We start from the raw sequence: 27,226 nt of genomic DNA on the forward strand, positions 1-27,226 counted from the left end.
GTATGGGAAGGGTCGAGGAGAGGTAAGTATGAGATTTTTTGTTTTCAACCCTTTTCCTTCAGATTTGATTTGCATATAATGTGATTAATGCGATTAGAATTTCTTCTTCAACGAAATGAGAAAATTTGCTCAAATCGAATTTTAGAAGATTCTCTTAAAGGGGTTGTCCAGTGTCAGGCTACAAGTCTGCAGTCACTCTATGTGACTGCAGACTTGTGAATCCTCACTTCACATGTACTGTGAGTTCAGAGGATTCTTCAGTGCCGGGAGCAGCAGGCTTGTGACCGCGAGTATATGATTTGCATTCATGAGGTCACATGCCAAATAGACATGCTTCTTTGCTCAATACAGGTATATTGAGCAAGGCCTTACACGGTCAAGTCAGAATGTGACCATACGTATATGATTTACACTCATGAGGTCACATGCCAACTAGACTTGCGCAGCCTCGCTCATTTCAAGTGTATTGAGAAAGGTCGGACACGGACTAGTTGGAATGTGACTGTAAGTATATGACTTGCATTCATGAGGTCACATGCCAACTAGACGTGTGCAGTCTCACTCAATGCAAGTGTACTGAGCAAGGCTGGACATGTCTAGTTGGAATGTGACCGTAATTATGCAAATTGCATGCTTGTGATCACTTTATGGCCTGTTCCCAGCGCCGGCATCGGAGAAACCTCACAGCGCGCAGTGCGCACAATGGGAGGATCACAAGTCTGCAGTCACAGACTAAGCCTTGTGTGCTTAGGCCGGCCAACCCCTTTAAGCCTCCATTCCTCTTGCTCCCTCTTATAATGTCTATTGGTTAAAACAAGAAATGATCACATACTTGTAGAGTGCAGTGACACATGCCAGCAGAATCAGGCTACACATAAGGTTTGCCTGTCACTCTGCAATCATGGAAACACATAAGCATGCATAGGAACTGTATACATGAAATGACATAAGGTTTTTGATCAAGACTATTTCTACAATCGTTTTAGCTTTTTACGTTATAGGCACAGCAGCAATAATAAACTGGTTGCACCTGTCATGTAAACTTAAACATGAAATAAATAGGTTTTATGCTAACCGGAATATACAGTTAGAAGATGTGTCTCTCTTTAAGACCATGTAGGAGTTCATCACATTTTTCCTAACTACCAATGCATGAACATCACCGGAGCACAGCTATAAAGATTCAATAAGTACAAATATAAGGATAAAATCCTATTTACCAGACCACCCTGCTGCACCAGATCGCTGCCTCCAACGTTACCTGGAGGAGGTTGTAAAGCGGACAGGATGATAGATGCAGAACGCTAAAACAGGTTCAGCGCATTATTTAGTCTTATAAAATCTACTTAGCTTAAAGTGAATGGAGCACGGCACAGCTCTGCTGCTGCCGCGGATGCAAAACAGACAAATATTAGAAATATCATCCTATAGACAGTAATGTTGGGAACTGTATTATTGCCACAATTCCAGGACCACCCAGAAGTCATCACAGCAGTGGAGATGACCAAATCCTTTGAAATTTGATTTTTGCCAGCATTGCCGAGCTACGCCAAGAAATCTGATTTACAGCAAATTGGTTCACTGCGAATTGAAAGTTCCCCAACCTCTCCAATTGTCCTGAAAAGCCGTTCATTTGTGAATGAATTGTGGCAGCCCTATAACCACACTGAAAATGCTAGCAGCTGCCATCTACATGTCCCTCCCTGGCCTGGCCTCATCGACACAGTGATTCGCCTATCTCTCTATCCCTATCAGTTAAATCTGTATTATTCTCAGTTCCTCACACTCCAATCCTTTTCATTGCTGTGCTGTCACACACACTACACTGTGTTCCAAATTATTATGCAAAAAGTGTTTAGTAGTGATAAGGTAAGATTTTTTTTGTCAGTTAAACTCATTGATGGTGATGTGTTTCAGGGCTCTTTATATCACTGTAAGCAATTGCAGACACCTGTTCTAATTAGTTTGGCAGGTGTGTCCAATGAACGGCAAGACTACTTAAGAAGGCTGTCCCACTTTATTAAGCAGCCTACATTTTCTGCCAAAATGGGAAAGAAAAAGGATGTGTCGGCTGCTGAGAAGCAACAAATTGTGGAGTGTTTAGGTCAAGGCATGACTACAATCAACATTGCCAAGACACTTCATCCTGATCATCGCACAATCAAGAAGTATGTAGCTGATTCACAGTACACACGTGTGCGTGCTGATAAGGGAAAATTGAGGACTCTTTCCTACAGGCAATTACGTCAGGTTAAAAGAGCAGTGACAAAAAAGCCTTGTCATAGCAGCAGACAAGTTTTTGAAGCTGCTGGTGCCTCCAACGTCCCCCGAACAACAAGATGCAGGGTCCTTCAGAGGTTTGCAGCTGTGCGTAAGCCATCCTGTCGACCTCCTCTATCCACTGCACACAAGCAGAAACGGCTCCAGTGGGCCAAACAATACATGAAGACTGACTTCAAAACTGTTTTGTTCACCGATGAGTGCCGTGCAACGCTCGATGGTCAAGATGGATGGAGTGGAGGATGGCTGGTTGATGGACACCCCATGCAAACACGGTTACGGCGCCAACAAGGAGGAGGTGGAGTAATGTTTTGGTCTGGAATCATGGGGAGAGAGATTGTCGGCCCCTTTAAGATCCCTGAAGGGGTAAAGATGAAATCCATAATGTATGGTGAGTTACTCAAACAGCACTTCCTGCCATGGTTCAAGAAGAAGAACCGTGTATTCCGCAGCAAGATCATTTTCATGCATGATAATGCACCGTCTCATGCTGCACATAACACATCTGCATCTCTGGCTGCTATGGGCATAAAAGGGGACAAACTTATGATGTGGCCCCCATGCTCCCCTGACCTCAACCCCATTGAGAACCTCTGGAGCATCATCAAAAGGAGTGTCTATGATGGCGGGAGGCAGTTCACATCTAAGCAACAGCTCTGGGAGGGTATTCTGTCCTCATGCAAAACAATTGAAGCAGAAACCATCCAAAACCTGACAAATTCAATGGACGAGAGAGTTCAGAAGCTCCTTTTGAACAAGGGGTCCTATGTGCAAATGTAACATCACCTAGAATAAAGTTTTGAGTTGAAAACTGTTTGATTTCAGTTTGTAATAACCTGCTAATGCTTATAATTTCAAAAATGACCATTTTTTTGTTCTTTATTAAAATGAAAAGGTTGAAAACTCTGCTGTGCATAATAATTTGGAACATGCATTTTGAGTGCAGTTTGAGTGTTTTATTTTTTTTTAAATATACTGTTATCATAGGCAGTTTGTACAAAAACCTTTCAATTGTACTCTAATAGTTATTTGACTGGAAAATTACCATGACTGCAATTCATATAGGTAATTTGGGAAAATCTGAGAAAATATTATTTGCATAATAATTTGGAACACAATGTATATGTATAGTTTCTTCAGTGATTATGGCTTTAATTCCCTATCTCTATGGCTGAACTGTGACGCCTTCTCATTATCCAGATTCACCATAAAAAGGCAGCTGCATTCCCTGCCTCGGCTTTTATACAGGCTATGATCGTCCCCCTTGGTTGTCAGTGCTATACTATGTGATGTGATAACTGCAAAGCATTATGGGGAAGCCTGTCTGAAGTCTTATGATTTTTTTTTGTTGCCAATACAATATGTAAAACAATCAGCAGTCATTCTGGACGATTCATGCAAAGTGAAGTGCATATTATTTGAATTTGCCAGGTTCCACAAATTCCTGTGGGAGTGAGAAGATGACTTACAAAAGCCGGCGTCATCACCAGCGCTATACAGATCTCGCGCATGCACGCATCTTTGTGCACTCACATGATTGAGCCTCTGAAGCCGGGTGTACACGTCCCGGCTTCATAGAGGTGCACTTCGCATGCTCGGAAGTGCAGAAGACTTTTGATCATGACTGAGCCTCTGAAGCCGGGACACATACACCCGGCTTCATAGAGGGGCACTGCGCATGCTCGGAAGTGCAGAAGACTTCTGATCTTGACTGAGCCTCTGAACCCGGGTGTATGCGTCCCGGCTCCATAGAGGAGCACTGCGTATGCTCGGAAGTGCAGAAGACTTCTGATCATGACTGAGCCTCTGAACCCGGGTGTATGCGTCCCGGCTCCATAGAGGGGCACTGCGTATGCTCGGAAGTGCAGAAGACTTCTGATCATGCAGAGTGCGCCTCTCTGAAGCCGGGACGCGTACACTCGGCTTCAGAGGCTCAGTCATGTGAGTGCACAAAGATGCACGCATGCGTGAGACTTGTATAGTGCTGGCGAAGATGCCGACTCTTGTAAGTCATGTTATTACGCCCACATGGGTGTGATAACATATTAAGTGGGCCGACTAGTCTGGGGACAATAATACCCCATCGGCTAGTCAAAATGCTTAATTTACATATTATAAACGGACGTTAGAAATACTTTTTTTTAAAGATCTGCTTATGTGTGTAATATAATAAAGGGACTATTAGGCAGGGTGTTTATATATGCAGACACAATTGCTGGTGGTTCTGGGGGCACAGGGGACCTGACAGGTTCCCTTTAATCCTTGAGTTACAGCACCTGTAATTCTTGAATTAATAAAGGCATGTTCACTAGAGATGAGCGTTGTTCTACTCGAACTGTTCGCCAATCTCAAATTCGAGCTGTTTTGGGCGGTGTTCGAGCCATTCGGCGAACACGAACAATTTGAGAAAAATTCGGCTGTTCGAGGTTATGTTCGATAACTGTTCGTGCACCAAAATCATAACTGGATTTTTTCTCAGTAATGATGAAAATTAATGTTAATACGCAGTTTGAGTGTACAGCGGGGTGGGGGGAGAGGCAGGGGATGGATCTCTGCAGGAACAATGAAGATCTCCATTTTTTTTTCTCTTTCCCGCATTTGCAGTGGGGAGGTGCAATCTGTCAGCCTATCAGCAGCGCACACACGGAGCGAAGTGCTTTTTTTCACACAAGCAAGGGCATGTGTCATTGGCAGTGTATGTCACATGTCCTTGCCCTATAAGACCAAGCCATTTTCCCCGTCGCCACCATTTTCTCACTGCTGCAGCTGCGTGTTAGACGGCACCGCTGTTGCTGTGTGCGCTATACCTTGTTAATTTCAAGCCAATTTTCGCACAAATATACAGATAGCTTGGGAGTAGGGAATAGTTGTGATTGCAGTCCTTTTAAGGACTAGGTTACAGGATTTCCTACGACTTTTATCAGGGAGGTCTGTGCTCTTAAATAGATAGGTTGTGGGAGTAAAGACTAATTGTAATTGGAGTCCTTTTCAGGACTAGGTTACATCAGTTCCTATCAGTTTTTGCCAGGCAGGTCTGTGCCAGTGCTGTGCAAGTTTTTTTCACAGCATTTGGCTGAATCTAGCAAAGCTAATCCTTTTTGGCCTATTGCAGAGTGTGTTAGTCAGTGGAGTAGCCTATCTGTGTTGCAACATATACCACCTGTGTATAGAATACCAATTTTTTTACTGCACCTAGTGAAGTAAAATCTTTTGGGCATAGCATCATTCTATTAGTCCATCTATACTGACCTCCATCAGGTTGCAAATTAAAACTAATTTTTATCTGCATCTACAGTACCTCTGAAAAAATATTTGGGCTTCTACCTGTGTGTGGGACTTGTTGTATTAGTCCATCTATACTGACCTCCATCAGGTTGCAAACTGAATATATTTTTTTCCTGCATCTACCTCTGAAAAAATATTGGGCTTCTAGCTGTGTGTGGGTCTTGTTCTATTAATCCATCTATACTGACCTCCATCAGGTTGCAAACTGAATATAATTTTTTTCTGCATCTAGCTCTGAAAAAATATTTGACCTTCTAGTAGTGTGTCGGACTTTCTCTATTAGTCCATCTATACTGACCTCCATCAGGTTGCAAATTAAAACTAATTTTTATCTGCATCTACAGTACCTCTGAAAAAATATTTGGGCTTCTAGCTGTGTATGGGACTTGTTGTATTAGTCCATCTATACTGACCTCCATCAGGTTGCAAACTGAATATATTTTTTTCTGCATCTACCTCTGAAAAAATATTGGGCTTCTAGCTGTGTGTGGGACTTGTTGTATTAGTCCATCTATACTGACCTCCATCAGGTTGCAAACTGAATATATTTTTTTCTGCATCTACCTCTGAAAAAATATTGGGCTTCTAGCTGTGTGTGGGTCTTGTTCTATTAATCCATCTATACTGACCTCCATCAGGTTGCAAACTGAATATAATTTTTTTCTGCATCTAGCTCTGAAAAAATATTTGGCCTTCTAGTAGTGTGTCGGACTTTCTCTATTAGTCCATCTATACTGACCTCCATCAGGTTGCAAACTGAATATATTTTTTTCTGCATCTACCTCTGAAAAAATATTTGGCCTTCTAGTAGTGTGTCGGACTTTCTCTATTAGTCCATCTATACTGACCTCCATCAGGTTGCAAATTAAAACTAATTTTTATCTGCATCTACAGTACCTCTGAAAAAATATTTGGGCTTCTAGCTGTGTGTGGGACTTGTTGTATTAGTCCATCTATACTGACCTCCATCAGGTTGCAAACTGAATATATTTTTTTCCTGCATCTACCTCTGAAAAAATATTGGGCTTCTAGCTGTGTGTGGGTCTTGTTCTATTAATCCATCTATACTGACCTCCATCAGGTTGCAAATTCAAAATAATTTTTTTCTGCATCTAACCCAGCCAATAGTTTTGGCCTAATACCACAGTTTGGCCACTCAGCTCTGCTCGGTTACCATCCATTGTTTTTTTGTGCAAACAACTCCAGAGTTGTGAATTAGTTAACCACCAAAATGAGTGGAAAAAGGCCTGCTGCTGGTGGAAAGGGGAATAGGCGTGTTGGGAAGGGGAAAAAAGGTTGTGTCCGTGGGGTAGGTGTTAAAGCAACAGTAACATCTGCAGAAGAAAGACCATCTTCCAGCCAAACTAAAATGTCTACTTCTTTTAGCGGACAATGTGATAAGATCCCTTTCTTACGGCCACGCCAATCGCTACAAATTCCAGATGAGGCACAAAAACAGCAGGTGCTTCAACGGATATCAAGTGCTCCTTTAAGTTGGCTCTCCTCCACATCAACTTCAACATCACAAATACTCCAGTCCTCAAAGGTGTCACCCAAATCGCACTTGCTTCCTCACAGCTCCCAAATCTCCAGCTGCCCGTCTGAGTATGAGGTAGAACAGATGGTTGAGTCTGCAGAGCTGTTTACTCATACTATAGCCTGGGAATCAGAGGTCGACTCCAGCGCTTCTGTGAATCCAGACGAGGAAATGATCTGCACTGATGCCCAGAATCTTTATGAGTCGGATCCAGGACCAGACGCAGAAGGTTCTGACCATAATGTAGACCCTCATTCCCAAACTGTAACTCCTGTTGGTGGAGACAATGAGGAAGACGATGATAAGACTCAAATACCTGATTGGAGCGACAACTTTAGTTTTTTGTCAGGGCAGGAACAGGTTGGCTCTGAGGACGACGGGTGTGATAACGCACAGGGTGATGATGATGAGGTCAGAGATCCCACTTACTGTCAACCCACAGTCAGCCAAGAGATGAGGTCAGCAGAGGAGGTGGAGGAAGATGCTAGTGACGACGAGGTCAGGTTGCGCCTTCCTGGACAGAGACGTAGTACTGGAAGCACGTCAACAACTGCATCCTCAAACACAACTCTGCCTCTCACCACAAGTCGTGGTGGCTCTTCAGGTCGCATGGGTGCTAAGCCTTGCATAGCCTGGGCATTTTTTCAGATCGATAAAGATGACCCAACTCGTGTTATCTGTAACATTTGTCAGCAAAAGCTAAGTAGAGGCCAAAAAATACATAGTTTGAGTACTTCATGCATGAACCGGCACATGGACATGAAGCATAAGTTGCAGTGGGAAGCTCAGTGTGCTACAATGCGGCCTAGCCGGCCGGGCCACCCACCGTCTGCCATATCTTGTGCATCCGCGGCCTCTTCATCCTCTGTGACTGGGGGGACAGCAGTCACACCTGTTTTGGGGCGCAGACCTGCCACCTCTTTACCCGCAACAGCCAGCATGATTGGCAGGTCATCATTTTCTTTGGAGGTGGTAACACCAGCTGGTGTTGAGCGCTGTCCGACATCGATAGCACCACCTTTGGATCAAGGCAACCTAACATGTCCGCCTGCATCTTCCTCACAGACCGGCAGTTTGCCGGGGACACCCTTATCAACCCCGTCTAAGCACAATAGCCAGCCCTCGGTCCCTCAGATGTGGACAAGTAAAAGACTATTTCCTCATATCCATGAGAAAGCTAAGAGGTTGAATTTCACCATCTGCAAGCTCTTGGCTACAGAAATGCTGCCTTTCCGCCTGCTGGACACAGAGGATTTTCGAGACCTTATGTCCGTCGCAGTGCCCCAGTACCAGATGCCCAGTCGGCACTACTTCTCAAAGAAAGGTGTGCCTGCGCTCCACCAGCATGTCGCACATAACATCACCGCTTCTTTGAGAAACTCTGTGTGTGACAGGGTGCATTTCACCACAGACACTTGGACGAGTAGGCATGGACAGGGGCGTTACATGTCGCTGACTGGGCACTGGGTAACTATGGTGACAGCAGGACAAGGGGCTGCTGTCCAAGTCTTGCCGTCCCCACGAGTTGTGCGTCAATCCTCTTTATGTCAAAGTTCCTCCACTGCTTCTGCCTCCTCAACCTCCTCTCGGTCTTCCACCTGCACCCAAAGCCTGTCTGGTCATGCCACAAGCTTTCTAACTGCGCAGAAGGGATCCTGCACACCTCCTTACTATGCTGGCAGTAGGGCTCAACGTCATCAGGCGGTTTTTACATTGAAATGTCTGGGAAATGTGAGTCACACAGCTGAGGTGTTGTGGTCAGCTCTGGAGAACCAATTTCATGAATGGTTGTCTCCACTGGACCTGAAACCAGGGAAGGCCGTGTGCGACAATGCTGCAAACCTTGGTGCGGCCCTTCGCCGGGGCAATGTCACACACGTGCCTTGTATGGCTCACGTGTTGAACCTGGTTGTCCAGCAATTTTTAGCCCACTATCCCAGACTAGATGGCCTTCTGCAGAGGGCACGGTCGCTGTGTGCTCACTTCCGCCGTTCGCATCCCGCAGCTCAGCGACTTACATCTCTACAGAAGTCGTTGGGCCTGCCACTTCACCGGCTAAAATGCGATGTGCCTACCCGGTGGAATTCAACTCTGCACATGTTGCAGTGACTGTGGCAGCACCGACAAGCCCTGGTGCAATACGTTCTGACGTATAGCCTGGGCCAACGAGATGCAGAGGTGGGGCAAATCACGCTGGAGGAGTGGTCTCAGATCAGGGACCTATGCACCCTTCTGCACAGTTTTGAAATGGCGACGAAGATGTTTAGTGCTGACGATGCCATTATCAGCATGACTATTCCGGTGATTTACATGCTGGAGCACATGTTAAACAGAATTCGGAGTCAGGTGGTGGCACAAGAGGAGGTGGAGGAAGTAGAGGAGGAGGAGTTGTATGCGGAAGGGCTAACATCTGCAAGGTCCAGACGGTCGGCAGCACCAAGGCGGCAGGCATGTGAGGATAGGGGAGATGGTTTTACCAGGGCGCATGGTAGCAGCCAAACTAGTGAGGAAGGTGCAGGAGCCCAGGAAGAGGTGGAGGACGAACTGATGGAAGACTCATCAGATGAGGGAGACCTTGATCACATTTCTGTTGTGCGAGGTTGGGGGGAGAGGACAGAGGAAGGAAGCATGATTGTTACCTCGCCACCAACACAACAGGGACTTGGTGCTCCTGGATGCGCAACACACATGAGTGCCTTCTTGCTGCACTACCTGCAACATGACCCTCGAATTGTGAGAATTAGAAATAATCCTGACTACTGGGTTGCCACACTGTTAGATCCCCGGTACAAAAGTAAATTTGCAGAAATTATTCCTGCCATAGAAAGGGATGCACACATGCAGGAGTATCAGCAGAGACTGTTGCAGAATCTTACATGTGCTTTTCCACAAAATACCAGTGGTGCACGTAGTGAATCTCACAGTTCCAACTTGCCAACCGTGGGACCGTCAAGTGTTCAGCACTCAAACCGTAACAGAACCACAGTATCTGCTGGTAACATCAATTTTGCGGAATCATTTCACCACTTTTTTAGCCCATCCTTTGCAAGGCCACAGGAGACAAGAAGTCTGACACATAGTCAACGCCTAGAGACGATGGTACAGGAGTATCTCCAAGTAAACATTGAAGCCACGACTGTGTCACTGGACCCTTGCTCTTTTTGGGCTTCCAATCTGGATAAATGGCCGGAGCTAGCCACTTACGCCTTGGAGATCTTGTCATGCCCCGCAGCCAGCGTTCTGTCTGAACGTGTGTTCAGCGCTGCTGGTGGTGTGCTGACAGATAAGCGCACGCGGCTCTCCACTGATAATGTAGACAGACTCACGTTCATAAAGATGAACAAATCATGGATCCGAAACGACTTTTCTACCCCTGTGTCATCCTGGGGAGAGTAAAAGCTTGATGATTGGTTAAAATCACCCTACCAACCATTTTAAGCTTTCAAATTACTAATCATGTTTATCTGTATCTTGACTGGAAAATAATTTGGGCCTTGTAGCAGTGTGCAGCACTGATCCTATTAGGCCATCTATACTAAAGCTTCACCAGATTTAAAATTAAAAATAATTTTTAGCTGCATCTAGCCCGGAAAATAATTTTGGGGCTCCGAGATGCGCAAGGCACATAAGTGCCTTCTTGCTGCACTACCTGCAGCATGACCCTCATATTGTCAGAATTCGAAGTAATCATGACTACTGGGTTGACACACTCTTAGATCCCCCAAACTTTTCGATCAACCTTTTCATTTTAATAAAGACCAAAAAAATGGTAATTTTTGAAATTATAAGCATTAGCAGGTTGTTAGAAACTGAAATCAAACAGTTTTCAACTCAAAACTTTATTCTAGGTGATGTTACATTTTCACATAGGACCCCTTGTTCGAAAGGAGCTTCTGAACTCTCTCGTCCATTGAATTTGTCAGGTTTTGGATGGTTTCTGCTTCAATTGTTTTGCATGAGGACAGAATACCCTCCCAGAGCTGTTGCTTAGATGTGAACTGCCTCCCGCCATCATAGACACTCCTTTTAATGATGCTCCAAAGGTTCTGAATGGGGTAGAGGTCAGGGGAGCATGGGGGTCACACCATAAGTTTGTCCCCTTTTATGCCCATATCAGCCAGAGATGCAGATGTTTTATGTGCAGCATGAGATGGTGCATTATCATGCAGAAAAATGATCTTGCTGTAAAATACACGGTTCTTCTTCTTGAACCATGGCAGGAAGTGCTGTTTGAGAAAATCCACATACATTATGGAGTTCATCTTTAGCTCCTTCAGGGATCCTAAAGGGGCCGACAATCTCTCTCCCCATGATTCCAGCCCAAAACATTACTCCACCTCCTCCTTGTTGGCGCTGTAGCCGTGTTTGCGTGGGGTGTCCATCAACCAGCCATCCTCCACTCCATCCATCTGGACCATCGAGCGCTGCACGGCACTCATCCGTGAACAAAACAGTTTTGAAATCAGTCTTCATGTAATGTTTGGCCCACTGGAGCCGTTTCTGCTTGTGTGAAGTGGATAGAGGAGGTCGACAGGATGGCGCATGCACAGCTGCAAACCTCTGAAGGACCCTGCATCTTGTTGTTCGGGGGACGTTGGAGGCACAAGCATCTTCAAAAACTTGTCTGCTGCTATGACAAGGCTTTTTTGCCGCTGCTCTTTCAACCTGACGTAATTGCCTGTAGGAAAGAGTCCTCAATTTGCCCTTATCAGCACGCACACGTGTGTACTGTGAATCAGCTACATACTTCTTGATTGCCAAGACACTTCATCCTGATCATCGCACAATGTTGATTGTAGTCATGCCTTGACCTAAACACTCCACAATTTGTTGCTTCTCAGCAGCCGACACATCCTTTTTCTTTCCCATTTTGGCAGAAAATGTAGGCTGCTTAATAATGTAAGAGAGCCTTCTTAAGTAGTCTTGCCTTTCATTGGACACACCTGCCAAACTAATTAGCACAGGTGTCTGCAATTGCTTACAGTGATATAAAGAGCCCTGACACACATCACCATCAATGAGTTTAACTGACAAACAAACAAATTCTTCCCTTATCACTCCTAAACACTTTTTGCATAATAATTTGGAACGCAGTGTACATGTGCTTTTCCACAAAACACCAGTGGTTCATGTAGTGAATCTTACAGTTCTAACTTGCCAACCGTGGTCTGTATGGAGTTGTTCAATTAAGGGCCCAAAATTAAGATAACATAGATGGGAGAGGTCTCTATGAATAGGAATTCCTAAGTATTTGATACCCTGTGAGGGCCAGGCAAAGGGAAAGTTGGACTGGATGGAATCCTATATGGATTTGGGGAGGGAGACATCGAGGGCCTCAGACTTCGCTGCATTGATTTTAAAATTTTACCATGTAACAAAGTGATCTATTTCAGCCATAACAGCATGGATGGATATATGTGATTGAGTGATATATACTAGGACATCATCAGCAAATAGAGAGCACTTGTACTCGGTGCCTCCCACCTCAATCCACCTAATATTGGGGTTATGGCAAATTGATGAGAGCAGGTGCTCCGTCACTAGGATGTATAAGAGAGGGGACAGAGGACATCACTGCCTTGTCCCATTGGTGATTGTGAAAGGTGATGAAAATGTTCTGACGCACCCCCTGGGCCTTGGGACACCCGGAGCCGGACCCTTTTTGGTGGATGCTGGTGGTTGTAGTCTTCGTGGCGGCGACCCGGTTCCGTGGCTCAGGGCGGTCAAACCAGTGGCGGAACTATTTATGTGGTTTTGATGTTTAAATGTCCGACTACGCCACCCGTGGATTGCGGTCAGAGTGAACCCCCGCTACAGGGCAGACCGCTGAGGCTGGTGTTGTGGGTGCAGCAGAGCATAGCATAACTCCCCACGGGAGGAGTATAGCCTCAGGGCAGTGTATGCGGAGGATGGGGGTGATGGTGCAGGGCAGCAGCAGTAACGACACGGAGTCAGTGATGCAGTTCAGGGCCTTTACTCACAGTTCTTATTATCCAGACCACGTCTGCAGGTAACGGCTGCCCACGTCGTACTGTGCTCACCAGGTGAGGGGCTCAGACAACTCCCAGATAACTTTGGAGCACTTCACAGGACCCCCTTTGTGTGTCCTTTGTCTGGCCTTTCTTACCAACACTTCTGTCCAGCTGCCTCGGGCCTCCTCTTGGTAAACTTGGCGTCAGTTTCCCTGACCCTATGTGGTGCCTTCCTAGCGGGTGTAGCGAGCCTTCTCCGCTCCTCTTCCTTCCTTCTCCCTCTTCCAGGCCTGGGCCTCTGTTACTAGGCCCGCCTCCGGAGCAGAGCTCATGCAGAGCCCCTGCTCCCTGCCACTTCTGCTCAGACTTCTCTGCACTGAACTAAGATGGTGCCCACCTTTTATACTCCCTTCTCAATGCACCCAGGAACTGCTTCCTCCCTGCTCCTGCACTACAGGGTTCCCCTTCCTCAGTGTTCCCTCCCCCCACTCCAGCCAGGGACAGGGACTGTCGTGCCCATCTCAGGGGCATATTGGTCGCCCTGCCCCACGGCAATGTGGTGTAAAGCATGCAGGTGTCGGGTCCTGATCCACACTCCATCCTTACCTGAGAGTGAGATATCACACCTCTGGGTGAGGTGCAATACGTCTGTAGCAACCGAGCCCTCAGGGTGCTACAGTTCCATTTATCTTCAGCCTAGGTAACGTATTGCGATACAGGGCCGTGATTTTGGCTATAAAAGGGTCCCCTAGACCCCTACCCCAAGCTTTTTAAGAGAATCATATATGGCGTGCCAGGAGACTCTATGGAATGCTTTCTCAGCATCCAACGAGAGTATCTAATTACAAATTTTTAACTACATCTAGCCCAGGAAATACTTTGTGCCTAGTAGCAGTGTCTGCTAGTCAGCGGATTATCCCAGCTGTTAAGCAAGCTGCACCACCTGTAGTTTAGACACTTAATTTTTTCAAAGGAAATGCTTCGGGACCACGGGATACTTAGTGAAGAGCATCAGGAGGCACCCCAAGGCATAGGGGCTGGGACTGGCAGTAGGATGCCTTGCGGTGGACAGCCGAGCTCGATCCTTATAAAAGCTTTTTAACTGCAGCAGCTTTAGTGGACGCTACTGGAGCTGGAATTACCGCGGCTGCTGGCATGAGACTTGCCCTCCAATAGATCCTTGTAAATGGATTTAAAGTGTATTCATTCAAATTAGAGAGTCAATTTAAATTAAAAAGCTTAGAGCTGCCTCCACCACAGGGGGGCTCGCTCGACCCACCAGCGGACAGGCACCAGTATTGGGAGAGGGGGGCTGGCCGTCAGGGTTCACCGCGGCTCTGGCACAAACCCGGCGACACGGAGGTGGCACGGGCAGGAGCGGACTGGCCGTGTCGGCTTCTCACTTTTTGGATTTTAGAAGGGCATGACATGCCTATATCTGTGTCTCCCCCTCCTTTTACTCCTCCACCTCTTTTCTTTTCGCATGACTATATGTACTTGTCACTTTTCCATGTGTTAGTTATGTCTTCTGAGCAGTTTGTCAGCTTTTGGACACCTTTGAAGGTGTTTTCTATGTGTTTCTATGTGTTTTTGTTTGCCTGCCATTGGTTTTAACGGTGTTCGAAGGTGTTCGACGAACAGTTCGACGAACAGTTCGGCGAACACACGGGTGTTCGACGAACCGAACCGAACTCGAACACTACGGGGGTGGCTCAACACTAATGTTCACTTTCATACTGGAATATAATGATACGTGTTTCCAGTTTTTGAGCCATATCTGCTTAAGATTTGCTTGTGGTCGTAGAATTTGCACCAACCTTTACAATGGTGTTGCTTTTATTCCAATAGATATATAAATAGATAGATAGATGATAGATAATAGCTAGATAGATGATAGATAGATAGATAGATGATAGATAGATGATAGATAGATAGATAATAGATAGATAGATAGATGATAGATAGATAGATATATAGATAGATAGATAGATAGATAATAGATAGAGAGATGATAGATAGATGTTAGATTGATAGATAGATAGATAGATAGATAGATAGATAATAGATATAGAGATGATAGATAGATTGATAGATAGATTGATAGATAGCACTCTAATATTAAACTGCAAAAACCGCAAACCCTTTATTAGCCCGTAAAGTGCAATGTAACATTTTGGCCCATGCACATTGATACTTTGTAAAGTCTGTATGAGCCATCAAAATGTTGCGTTGCACTTTAGGAGCTAAGAAAGAGTCCTTTTTTTTGCACATTAATGTTCAAGTTCTACTCTCTTTTTTGGGGGGTGGGGTAGTTATTTATGGTGTTTTTGGTAATCCCCGATAGGTGTGCACTTAGCAATATCCTACCAGTGCAGCTTCATATTTAAAATTTTTTTTTTAGATAACTGGAGAGATAGATATTAGAAAAAATACAGAAGGAGAGAGAGCGATATGAATACTTTCTTACCTTTACTTTTGGCTTAACAAATGCAAGATGACCAGCTTTGGAAAAAAAAAAAACACAACAAAGAAACACACATGAATTTTTGATACACTGTTGGGAATTTTTTATGTTATTTGTGTCTGTATGTAGCCACCTAGTGGTTATGACATGTATTGCCGCCTATCATGGGTTTTGCTAGCATATCATGATAAAGTATTCAATCTGTATTTAAGAATAATTGGAGTCCTGTGTAAAATTAAGAGTGGACATACCTGTTGATAGCTAGAAACTGTAGATAAAAAAGACAAAGAAATATTAGATAGACAAACAGATAGAAAGACGTATATGTCTTTATTACATATAAAGAGTTATAAAAGTACTTAGTGATGTCATTACTTTGAGTCGTGTGTTGTCATTGTATTATTATTATTATTATTATTATTATTATTATTATTATTTTGTTTTTAGAGTTTATTATTGAGAATAGAGAGATGAATAATCCAACAAAGCTATTTCTTTGTTTTTGCACATTTTCCTCTTTCCCTCAGTGTCAGTGCTGGCCTGGATTTCGATTAAAGAATGATGGGAAGACGTGCGTGGACATTGATGAATGTTCAGACGGTTTTCCCTGTAGCCAGCAATGCATCAATACATATGGGACGTACAAGTGCTTGTGTTCAGACGGGTATGAAATACACCCCGAAAATCAAAATGGCTGCAAATCTCTATCAGGTATCACAAAGGCATTTATGTAGTGACGGATGACGAGTGATGTGCGGGAGGATAAGATGTCATTATGTGTTCGGCTGAGAACTCTCTCGGTGATTTTAGTCCATTTTTCCATTTTTTTTTTCCACCCGTTTGAAGGATAAAACTTTGATTTTTAGAAAAGAATTTAAGAAGACCGCCATACTGTACTCAAATACCAAAACCAACATACAGTGAGCAAATAATAGATTCATGCTAAATGTAAAAACTTTGCTTTGATCCTACAGGTGGCGCTATAGAGTTCTAGTCCTCTTCCTCTCTGAAGAGGCAATTTGCCAGAGGAGCATTGCACGGCTAATAAACCTCCTTACATTGGCATGCCAGGACTGGCTTGTCACTCTCCAAAAGGAGAAACGTTACCCCTTAGACCTCAGTCCAGAGCCTCTCACCTAGTCAAATCAATTCTCATACTTTGCACTGACGAGGGGCAATAGCCTGAAACACCGTGTCTGCAAATTGAGATTCTGATTTGGATTTATCCTAAGTCATATTGCAAGACTCGTTAAAGGGTCGATTGTGACTTGTAGTATTGCTGTTTCCAGCAGGTGGCGCTATAGAGTTCTAGTCCTCTTCCTCTCTGAAGAGGCAATTTGCAGATAATCCTATTTTTCTTTACAATTGCTATTAAGATTTGGGTGTCTGTCTATGTGAATGTATATATCAATGATGCCTCTACGAGTGGATCATGGTCTTCTCTAAGCTAGTGGTTGCTATGCAGAGGCCTTCTGTGCAAAAATTAGTGCAAAAAAAAGTTTATGAAGTTTACAAGAATTAGTGTTGCCGTGTGAAGCCAATCAGATCACTAGATTTCAGTTTCTGATCTCTCAAAATATGACAGGTGGATTTTGATAGGTTCCCTTTAAGAAACACAGTAACCAATCAGCATGTTTTTTCACAATAAGAACTTGTGGCATGGCTATGTGGGAGCTTGTCCTCTGATACTTTAACACCTTTTTTGCAGAGATCCGATGTGCCTGTTATGAGGACTTTGGTTTAGAAGTCATATGCAAATCAGGCTGAGCAAGTCAGACTCATTTTTCCAAGTGCATTGTCCCGCCCCCATGCACATCCAGCCTGATTTGCATATAGCTTCTACTCTAAATTGCTCATGACTGGCACATCGGATCTCTACAAATAAGGTATCATTTTAATTAGGCGACAAGGTCCTGTACAGCCACATTACTATCACATGTGTAAAATTGTGTCGACAGGTTCTCTTTATTGACACTCTTTACTCTTCTTTTAATGATTGAGATTCACTGCAGCATGCATTCCAGCACTTCAAGCAACCTTATTTACACTTTATTTTATTGATTATTTTTTATTTATTTATTTATTTTTTTTTTTTTGGGGGGGGGTATCAAATTATTTATTTTAGCCTTAATATTTGAATAATAATATAATAATTCTTCTCAGGGTGTTTATGCTTTTGCAATAATTTTTATTGCTCCAATGCTTCTAAAGGAATCTGAAACAATTAATGCAAAACAGTTTTGCTAAAAATCTTTCCTTTTTTTCCATGTATACATCTCTCCATTATTATAAATTGCAAATGCTGTATGTAACCTGACCCTGCAGTCGTATGTCACTCCCATCTGCCCTCTCTTCTACTATCTATTCGTTAGCAAGTTGAATGAGAAGAAAAAGTGACTTATGACTGCCAAATAATGCTTTTTTCAGTCTGTAACCATGGTAACATATAAGTCTCCATAGGAACTGTATACAAAAACTGTACAATATATGTAAGCAAGAATTTGTTGCTTCTTCTCTTATTTTTGTTACATTGGAGCCAAAACAATGATTGCAGAAGTTTGCATGTCTTGAAACTGGATTTCCATGACTCTCCATCACTGCTTCTGTCTTTGGGTTTTGGCTGCAGTGGTGACCTGATGTTATGTCAACAGCACAAATCACCACTGCAGCTAATCACTGAGCTCAGCAACTTTGCTGATGTAGATGGCACAAGCTGCTGATCTCATTGTTTGGCTACAGCGGTGATGGACATCGTCAATGTAACATCAATGAGCTCAATGACTCTGATGTAGATGGCACAAGCTGCTGATCTCAATGACCGGCTACAGCGGTGATGAGCACTGTCAACTAGTGATGAGCGAGCGCTAAAATGCTCGGGTACTCGTTGCTTGAGTCAAGCAAATTGGAATACTCGGGTGCTCGACCCGAGCAACGAGCCCAATGTTAGTCTATGGGAAACTCAAGCATTTTTCAGGCGGCTCCCCCGGTGGTCTGCAGAGGGCCTAAAAATTGCCCAAATCGATGGGAACAGTGATCAAATGACATGGGAACAGCATGAAGAAGACCCCTGGAAGCATCTCTGACTCCCAGATCACTGCTATCAACAACGTTGTCAGAGTATTACGCCACTTTTACGGACTAACAATAAAACATACAAAAACAAAAACAAAATACATTTTCCTGGGAAATATGTTAAGGAACATCCTTTCCAGGGTAATGACTTGTATATAAGGCAAAATAAATAACCAAAAACAAAAATACTCCTCCACACCTTGGGCTATGTTCACATGTAGCGTTTTTGCACTTTTACATTACTTTCAACCAAGACAAATGCATTCACCAGGAAATGTGGTGTGTGACACATCATCAGACACATGCATACAGTGCTGAAAAGACATGGGAACAGCTTGGGGAAGACCTCTGGAAGCATCTCTGACTCCCAGGTCACTGCCTAAAAGTGTGCCCATCATAAGTGATCCTTGGCGCATGCGAAGATGCCTCCCGCCATGCACCTGTCGTTGCAGACTTGCAACAATCACCGTCCACGTCCTTGTCCCACTGCAGCGTTAAGTTTTCTCTACCCCATTCCTTGGAATGCAAGCGCAAGTATGTAGGCAGCCACCCACCCACCCACAGGCTGCAATACTATACTGCCTAATTTTTGACATCTTCTTGCACTTGAAATGTGGCCTTTTAGGCTCGTGGAGGCGGAAGCTTTTCACAACCTCATGCCGGCGGCGGCCGAGTGTCCATACTCGGTCCCCAGCCGCCACTATATTTCCCGGTATCGCCTCTGCCTTCCACAAGCACGGGTCCCAGAACATTACCCATGCCCTCCCCAGTGCACTTACTGGGAAGGACCGCCTAACCACAAACACGTGGACAGGTGAATATGGCCAGGGACAGTATGGAGCCAGTCCACAACTTTTTTTTGCTAAGAGTTGTATTTAGCTCGGTGAAAGGACTGGCATAGAGGGAAACTATATGTACCCTGCGTGTCATTTCTCCCAGGAAGTCCTGTAATTGAGCTTGTTGCAGAAGAAATGGCTGCCTGTCCAACATCAACTCGCACTTGCCAGTGGTGCTTTGACACACATACACATCTTTCTTTGCGCATTTAATTTCTTGAATACAGAGTTGGACAATGGCCTGATCTGTAATGCGTTTTGAGAAATAACATGCATGAGCATGGCCGATCCACATTAAAAAAGCAGCCATAGAGTGTTCGGGAACCTTCCCCCACACTTTTCTTAGCCAGGTCTGCTTTTCGGCAGGGTTGGACGGGCCCACCAGAGAACCGGAGACTCCTCCGGTGGGCCCTGGCTTCTCTTTCAGGAGAGTTCATAGTGTCGAGGTGAGGCCATGATGATGATAGAGGCCACCATCTGCTTAGTTTTCTGTTACTTGGAATGCAAGTGCAAGTATGCAGCCACCCACCCACCCACAGGCAATGTGGCGCCCCTGAGGGTTCGATCGCCACAGGGATGCTGCACCTCTTTATTGGGGTGTAGTGTTCCTCCTTTGAGGTAAGAACAGTGCGATGGTCAGGACCCTCCCTCCACATCCAACACCACACTTCTCCCACCAGAGGGGGCTAGTAGGCACCAGGTACTGCCCCTACTGGAAGTTGTGAGACTGGGGAACCAAGAGATAGGGGAACTAATTAGTGGGTGAGGGTGGAGGATTCACATTTTAGTGACACTTTAAATTTCATATTTAATACACAGCCATTTTGGTTCTTGGTCTTTGATCGTGATCTCCCTACCTGAGCGTGGATCCTGTGTGGACCTGCAGAGGATGGAGACACGGCCCTCGTATCCTGGCCTTGGGTCGAGGGGCAGGTTGCAGATAATGTATGTCTCAGCCCGGTCAAGGACCATGACCAAGAAGGCCCGGAGCTTAGGAGTGTAGCTCCACCGCAAATGTATCCTGAGAGGATGCAGACGGAGCGGTATACGCCACCTGTCCTCGCCAACCTGATCTATTCAGAGGGATTCCGGCTGCAAGAGGGGTACCGGCCCCCGACACCTGACCTTGCTACTCTATGTCCTGGTCAGGGAAGCCCGGTAGGCCCTGAGAATCCCACCGGGTAACGGAAGGAGCGGAGCTGCCACCCATACCCTTTTTCTGTGTGAAGTTCAGAGGGAGACCCGGCCTATCTACACACACACAGACAGGAAAGGACCTGGTCTGAAGTCTAGGAACACTCTGGTGCAGGGTCCTGATTGAACACTGGACTTACTCGGAGGTTGTCGGACCCCCCCCCCCCCGTCTCTGGTGACCGCAGAACTCCGCGAGGAGCAGGGAGAAGCCTTTCAACTGCAATCTCCACCGTGAGTAAAAACCCTGGAAGTTAACCCCTATGGCCTCCGGACTCTTTATTCTGCATTACACCGCACTATGCAGCACCAGACCTCCTATACTACAACCCCCTCCATCCTGTCTCTCTGCCCTGAGGCCCTGCTCCGCCCGTGGGGAGTAGTACCAACGACGGCTGCCATAACATCCTGCCTCAGCGGACTGCAGCTGCGCTGGTGGCCTTCACCAGGTGCCACAGGTGGCGTAGTCGAGATCAGCCACTCAACCCGGATAAGCCCGTACCATCCTTTTTAATGTGACGGCCCTGGGCACGGAGCGGGTCCGGGCCATGGCTGCACCCCATCGACAACATAGGACCCGGCTCTGAGTCCCCCATCCCCCAGGGTAGGGCTTCCAGCGTCACACAGCCGCAACACTAAACTGCCAGATTTCTGGGCAGCTCTTTGCACTTCAAATATGGCCTTATAAGCTTGTGGAGGCAGAAGCTTTTCACAACGTCATGCCGGCGGCGGCCAGGTGTCCATACTTGGTCCCCAGCAGCCACTATATTTCCCGGTATCGCCTCCGCCTTCCACAAGAACGGGTCCCACAACATTACCCGTGCCCTCCCCAGTGCACTTACTGGGAAGGACCGCCTAACCACAAACACGTGGACAGGTGAATGTGGCCAGGGACGGTACGGAGCCAGTCCACAACTTTTTTGGCTGAGAGTTGTATTTAGCTCGGTGAAAGGACTGGCATAGAGGGAAACCGTATCTACCCTGCGTGTCGTTTCTCCCAGGAAGTCCTCTAAAGCTGCTTGCACTTGAAATGTGGCCTGAACATTACTGCTGGTACTTTTCTGTGGGAATTTGCTTGCCTCCTACCAGCCTGGAATATTTCCAGCAAACTATGGTAAGACGCCATGGTATTAGCACTGCCCCCATTACCAGTAGCAAAAGCCATCCCCAATTTCCTTCTCAGAAATTTTATTTGGTAGACTGAGAGGCTGCCCAAATACATTTTCTCACAAAGGAGATGTAGATAGAGTGGCAGTAGGTGCAAGTTTCTCCAGCCTGTTAGATATTAGAGGGTGAACGGCAGCACATTGGATCAGTGGCTAGCTCTGAAGCCTTGCAGCGCTGGGATCCTGCGTTCAAATCCCAGCAAGGAAAACATCTGCAAGGACTTTGTATGTTCTCCCCGTGTTTGCGTGTGTTTCCTCCTCAGTAAATAAAACAGCCATAGAGTGTCTAAGAACCTTTCCACACACTTTTCTTAGCCATGACTGCTTCTCGGCAGGGTTGGACAGTCCCACCAAAGAATCCTCTGGTGTGCCTTGGCTTCTACCTCAGGAGAGTTCATAATAGCGCTAACTTTGCAGCTTCTATGGGGCTCTTGAGCGGGTGAGAAAGGTTAGCCCTCAGAATCAAATCCTCTGGTGGGCACAATGCAATGTTTTTCAATCTGAAACAGCTTCTCAGTGGGAGTTGTATTTCACTACAGCCATATTCTTTAGCTCGGTGAAAGGACTGGCATAGAGGGAATACCGTATCTACCCCTGCTGTCATTTCTCCATCACCAGGTTCCGCCCATTGTCACACACGACCATGCCTGGCTGTATGTTCAGCGGTGAGAGCCACAGATCAGGCTGCTGTGTTACAGCTTTCAACAACTCTGCAGTGCTGGGCGGTTTGTCAATTAAGCATTAAGCATGTTATCTTCAGCACAGCCTGTTGCCGCTTGGCCAAGGCAGTGCTGCAGTGCTGTCAGCTTGTGGCTGATGTGATCATTTCGGAGATGGAGGAGGAGGTGCATGAGCTGAACAATGTGATTACATGGAGGTTAAATTGGTGATGCTGTTTTTTATGCTAAAGAAAGATCCTATAGTTTTGTTTTTTTTATGTTATTTTTTAAGACAAATGCATTCACCGGGAAATGTCATTTTAACATTTTACAACCTTTTCTGGCAATGTGGTGTGTGACACATCATCAGACTCATCCTGTTTTATTTATGATAGAGGGACTCTGAAAGTCATAAAGCCTATTTTTATAGGGACATCAGATGGCCCTTACTATTCTTAAAAGGACAGCAGTCGGCCCTAGCTATTGTTAGAGAGCCATCAGCCGGCTATACTTTGTTGTTCACATTATTAACAAGTGGGTCTCCTATACTGTTATTGCGTATCCAGTGACTGCAAGGGCTGACAAATATTTGGACGCAACCCAATACCCCTTTGAAGAGACATAGAGGAGGGTAAAAAGCAGTAAAAAAATTGTTCCCATTATAAAGGAGAGGGTCTCCTATAGTGGTAATACCCATGCTGTGACTGCAAGGGCTGCCAAAATTTGGGAAAAACCCCACTAAGAATTTAAAGACACACAGAGCAGGGCCACAGTAACAAGTACGACATGTTCCTATTAGAAAGGAGAGAGTCTGCTATACAGTTATAGAGTATGCAGTGAGTCCAACGGCTGACCAATTTTAGGAAAAACCCCACTAAGAATTTAAAGACATACAGAGCAGGGCCACAGTAACAAGGTACGACATGTTCCCTTTAGAAATGAGAGAGTCTGCTATACAGTTATAGCGTATGCAGTGAGTCCAACGGCTGACCAATTTTAGGAAAATCCCCACAAAGAATTTTAAGACACACGGAGCAGGGCCACAGTAGCAAGGTACGACATGTTCCCATTAGAAAGGAGAGAGTCTGCTATACAGTTATAGCGTATGCAGTGAGTCCAACGGCTGACCAATTTTAGGAAAAACCTCACTAAAAATTTAAAGACACATAGAGCAGGGCCACAGTAACGACAAATTCCCATTAGAAAGGAAAGAGTCTCCCATAGAGTTGGCCTATGCAGTGAATGCAAGGCTGCCAAAAATTTGGAGGCACTTCTATGCCCCTTGGAAGAGACGTGGAGGAGGGCCTCATAAAAAAATGTTCCCATTAGAAAGGAGCGGGCCTCCTATACTTGTAATGCCCATGCACTAAGTGTATGGGCTGACAAACATTTACCCCTGGGGGGTATACATGAACATACTGTATAAAACATTTTTTTACGGGCATCATAAACACCATTTAAAAATATTATGTGGGTGTTGCATAATGGACCACGGTCACCCTGGTGATATGGTGGTGGAGGATGAGGAGAAGGAGGAGGACAAGAGCAAATAGCCAAAATCAGGAAGCGTATACCCATGTGTGGGTGTGGAAAAGTGCATGGGGATACACCTCCCAAGAAAAGACACTGGATTTGAGTTTATGTTATGCTGCTATCATTCAGTCGTGTTGAGAAGTCTGGCCCAATCCAGCCCTTGTTCATTTTTATAAGAGTCAGCCTGTCAGCATTTTCAGTTGACAGGTGGATGCCCTTATCAGTTATAATTCCACCAGCGGCACTTAAAACCCGCTCTGATAAAACGCTGGCGGCAGGGCAGGCCAGTACCTCCAAGGCATAGAGAGCCAGTTCATTCCACGCATCCAGCTTGGATACCCAATAATTATAATGCACAGCGGAATCACGGAGGACGTTGGTACGGTCGGCAAGGTACTCCCTCAGCATCTTCCCAAATTTTGCACTCCTTGTGAGAGTACCCCGCGCCTCAGGGCCTGAGCGATGGGAAGGTCTGAGAAAACTCTCCCAGAACTTTGACAGTGTTCCCCTGCCTCTGCTGGATTGAAGTTGTGTCTCTCTCGCCTGTACTCCTTGGTTGTCCAACGAAGTGTGCCCTCTGCCGCCAGCGTTTTCAGATGGGAATTTTTTTAATAGTTCCGCAACAAGGGCCTTCTGGTACTGCCCCATTTTTGTAGACCCGTACACCTCAGGAATAAGAGATATAAAGTTCTCCTTGTAGCGTGAAGTGTCACCAACCAGTAATGACTGTCACCCAAAATTTTGAAAATGCGAGGGTCATTGGAAAGGCAGCATAACATAAACTCAGCCATGCGTGCCAGACTACTAACAGGCAAGACTTCCGTGCCCTCAACAAGAGGATGACTGACCATGCTCTCCTCCTCATCCTCTCCCTCCTCTCTGTCCTCTGGCCATCCACGCTGAACAGACGGTATGACAGCTGTGCAGGTAGTACCATCTATAGTGCATGAAACTAGCTCCTGTCCTTCCTCATCCTCCTCCTCTTCCTCATTGTCACCCAATCCACGTTGGGATGAGATGAGGCTTGGCTGTGTATACTCACCCTGTATGGTTCCTTGCTCCATCTCATTGTGCTCTGCCTGCAATGCATCCTCTTTGATTGTGAGCAGAGAGCGTTTCAGAAGACAGAGAAGCGGGATGGTGATGCTAATTATGGCATCATCGCCGCTCACCATTTTGAAGGAGTCCTCAAAGTTTTGAAGGATGGTACATATGTCTGACATCCATGTCCACTACTGAGGTCTTATGTGTGGAGTCTGAACTGAATACGACGGCCTTGTTGATGCTGGTACTCAACAACTGCCCTCTTCTGCTCACAAATCCTTCCCAACATCTGCAGTGTAGAGTTCCAACGCGTGGGGATATCACACACCAGTCTGTGAGCCGGAAGCTGCAAACGCTGCTGAAACACTGCAAGTGTGGCGGAAGCTGTAGCGGACTTTCTAAAACGGGTACACAGGGGGCGTACTTTGACAAGCAGATCCGGCAGCTCCGGGTAGGATTTGAGAAACCGCTGAACCACGAGGTTAAGCACATGGGCCAGGCATGGTACGTGTGTGAGCTCACCTCGCCTCAGATCCGCCACAAGGTTCCGGCCATTGTCACACCGACCATGCTTGGCTGTAGGTTCAGTGGTGTGAGACACAGATCTTCCTGCTCTTTCAGAGCTGTCCACAACTCTTCAGCATTGTGCGGTTTTTCAGCTAAGCATATTAGCTTCAGCACAGCCTGTTGCCGCTTGGCCGAGGCAGTGCTGCAGTGTTTCCAGCTTGTGACTGATGTGGTCATTTCGGAGATGGAGGCTAAAGAGGAGGAGGAGGCTGAGGAGGATGAGGTGCAGGAGCTGTAGACCGTGGGGGCAACCCTGATTGACCTAGGGCACGCAATCCTTGGCGTCGGGAGGACGTTTTCCGTCCCAAGGTCCGACTGGGTCCCGGCTTCCACTATGTTAACCAAGTGTGACGTCAGCGAGATGTACCGTCCCTGCCCACAAGCACTTGTCCACGTGTCCGTGGTTAGGTGGACTTTACCGGTAACTGCGTTGTTGAGAGCACGGCTAATGTTTTGGGACACGTGCTTGTGTAATGCGGGGACGGCACACCGGAAGAAATAGTGGCGGCTGGGGACCGAGTACCGAGGGACGGCCGCCGCCATAAGGTTGCGGAATGCTTCCGTCTCCATGAGCCTAAATTGCAACATTTCGAGCGCAAGCAGTCATGAAATGTGAGAATTTAGTAGTGTGGCCTGTGGGGCATTGGCTGCATATTTGCGCTTGCTTTCCAAGGACTGGGGTATGGACAAATGAACGCTGCGCTGGGACAAGGACATGGATGTGCTTCCTGATGCTGCTACTTGAGAGTGTGCAATGACAGGTGCAGGGCAGGAGGCGTCTTCACATGCACCATGAACAGGGGATTGGCTTGCATGCACAACAGCGGAAGAAGCAATGGTGCCACCCGCAGACACTGTTCCTGGACCCTGAGGTTCAGGCCCACAAAGTTGGGTGCTTTGCTGCCATGTGCCTGATCATGCTGGTGGTGGTCAGGCTGGTCGTTTTGCCACCCCTGCTGATGCTGGCCTGGCAGGTGGTGCAAATGGCCTTTTTGGGGTTATCGGCAGAGTCTTTAAAAAGCAACCAGACTCGGAAAGACCTAACAGTTGTACTGGCAACTTCCTTTGTGTTGGTGTTACGGGGTACGGTTGCCTGACTTCTGTCTGCGGCCACCACACTGCTTCTTCCTGCCTGTTGGGGTGCTCTGCCTCCCTCCCCCTGTGTGCTGCTGTCCTCGCTCTGCATATCCTCCTGCCGGGTTGGGTCAGTTACTATATCATCCACCACCTGGTCTTCCACTTCCGCTCCCTGGTCCTCCTCCTGACTTTCTGGCAATTGTGTCTCATCATCGTCCACCTCTTTTGACACCTTCCCACCGTCGCTTTCGTGTGACCATGGCTGCTCAAATATTTGGGCATCGCTACACGCGTTCTCCTCTTGCCCCGCTTCAAGTGGACCGGGCGAGAGGCCCGAATCTATAAATGGAAAAGTGAACAGCTCTTCAGAGTGTCCAAGTGTGGGATCAGTTGTCTCTGGGTACTTGGCATGGTGGGAGGAAGGAGGATCAGGGTGAGGAATATGCGGTCCAGACTCACGGCTACTGAGACTTGACCGTGTGGAAGACAGGGTGGTGGTGGTGGTAGCTAAGTGACTGGAAGCATTATCCGCTATCCAACCAA

The 27,226-nt window shown here is 46.1% G+C and overlaps 1 protein-coding gene across 5 annotated transcripts in view; it reads left to right on the forward strand.

Annotated features, from left to right (window-relative positions):
- Positions 1-27,226, forward strand: part of LRP1B (LDL receptor related protein 1B) — a 2,071,868-nt gene that overhangs the window by 1,768,747 nt on the left and 275,895 nt on the right. For all 5 annotated transcript variants that reach the window (XM_073647246.1, XM_073647248.1, XM_073647249.1 and 2 more), the window contains exon 56: positions 16,066-16,249. In XM_073647246.1, the coding sequence (XP_073503347.1) occupies positions 16,066-16,249 (184 nt within the window). The remainder of the gene's footprint in view (positions 1-16,065; positions 16,250-27,226) is intronic.

This window comes from Phyllobates terribilis, unplaced genomic scaffold (genome assembly GCF_046119375.1).
Source record: "Phyllobates terribilis strain yellow unplaced genomic scaffold, ASM4611937v1 Scaffold_9__5_contigs__length_417890890, whole genome shotgun sequence".
In the NCBI taxonomy this organism is placed as follows: Eukaryota; Metazoa; Chordata; class Amphibia; order Anura; family Dendrobatidae; genus Phyllobates; species Phyllobates terribilis.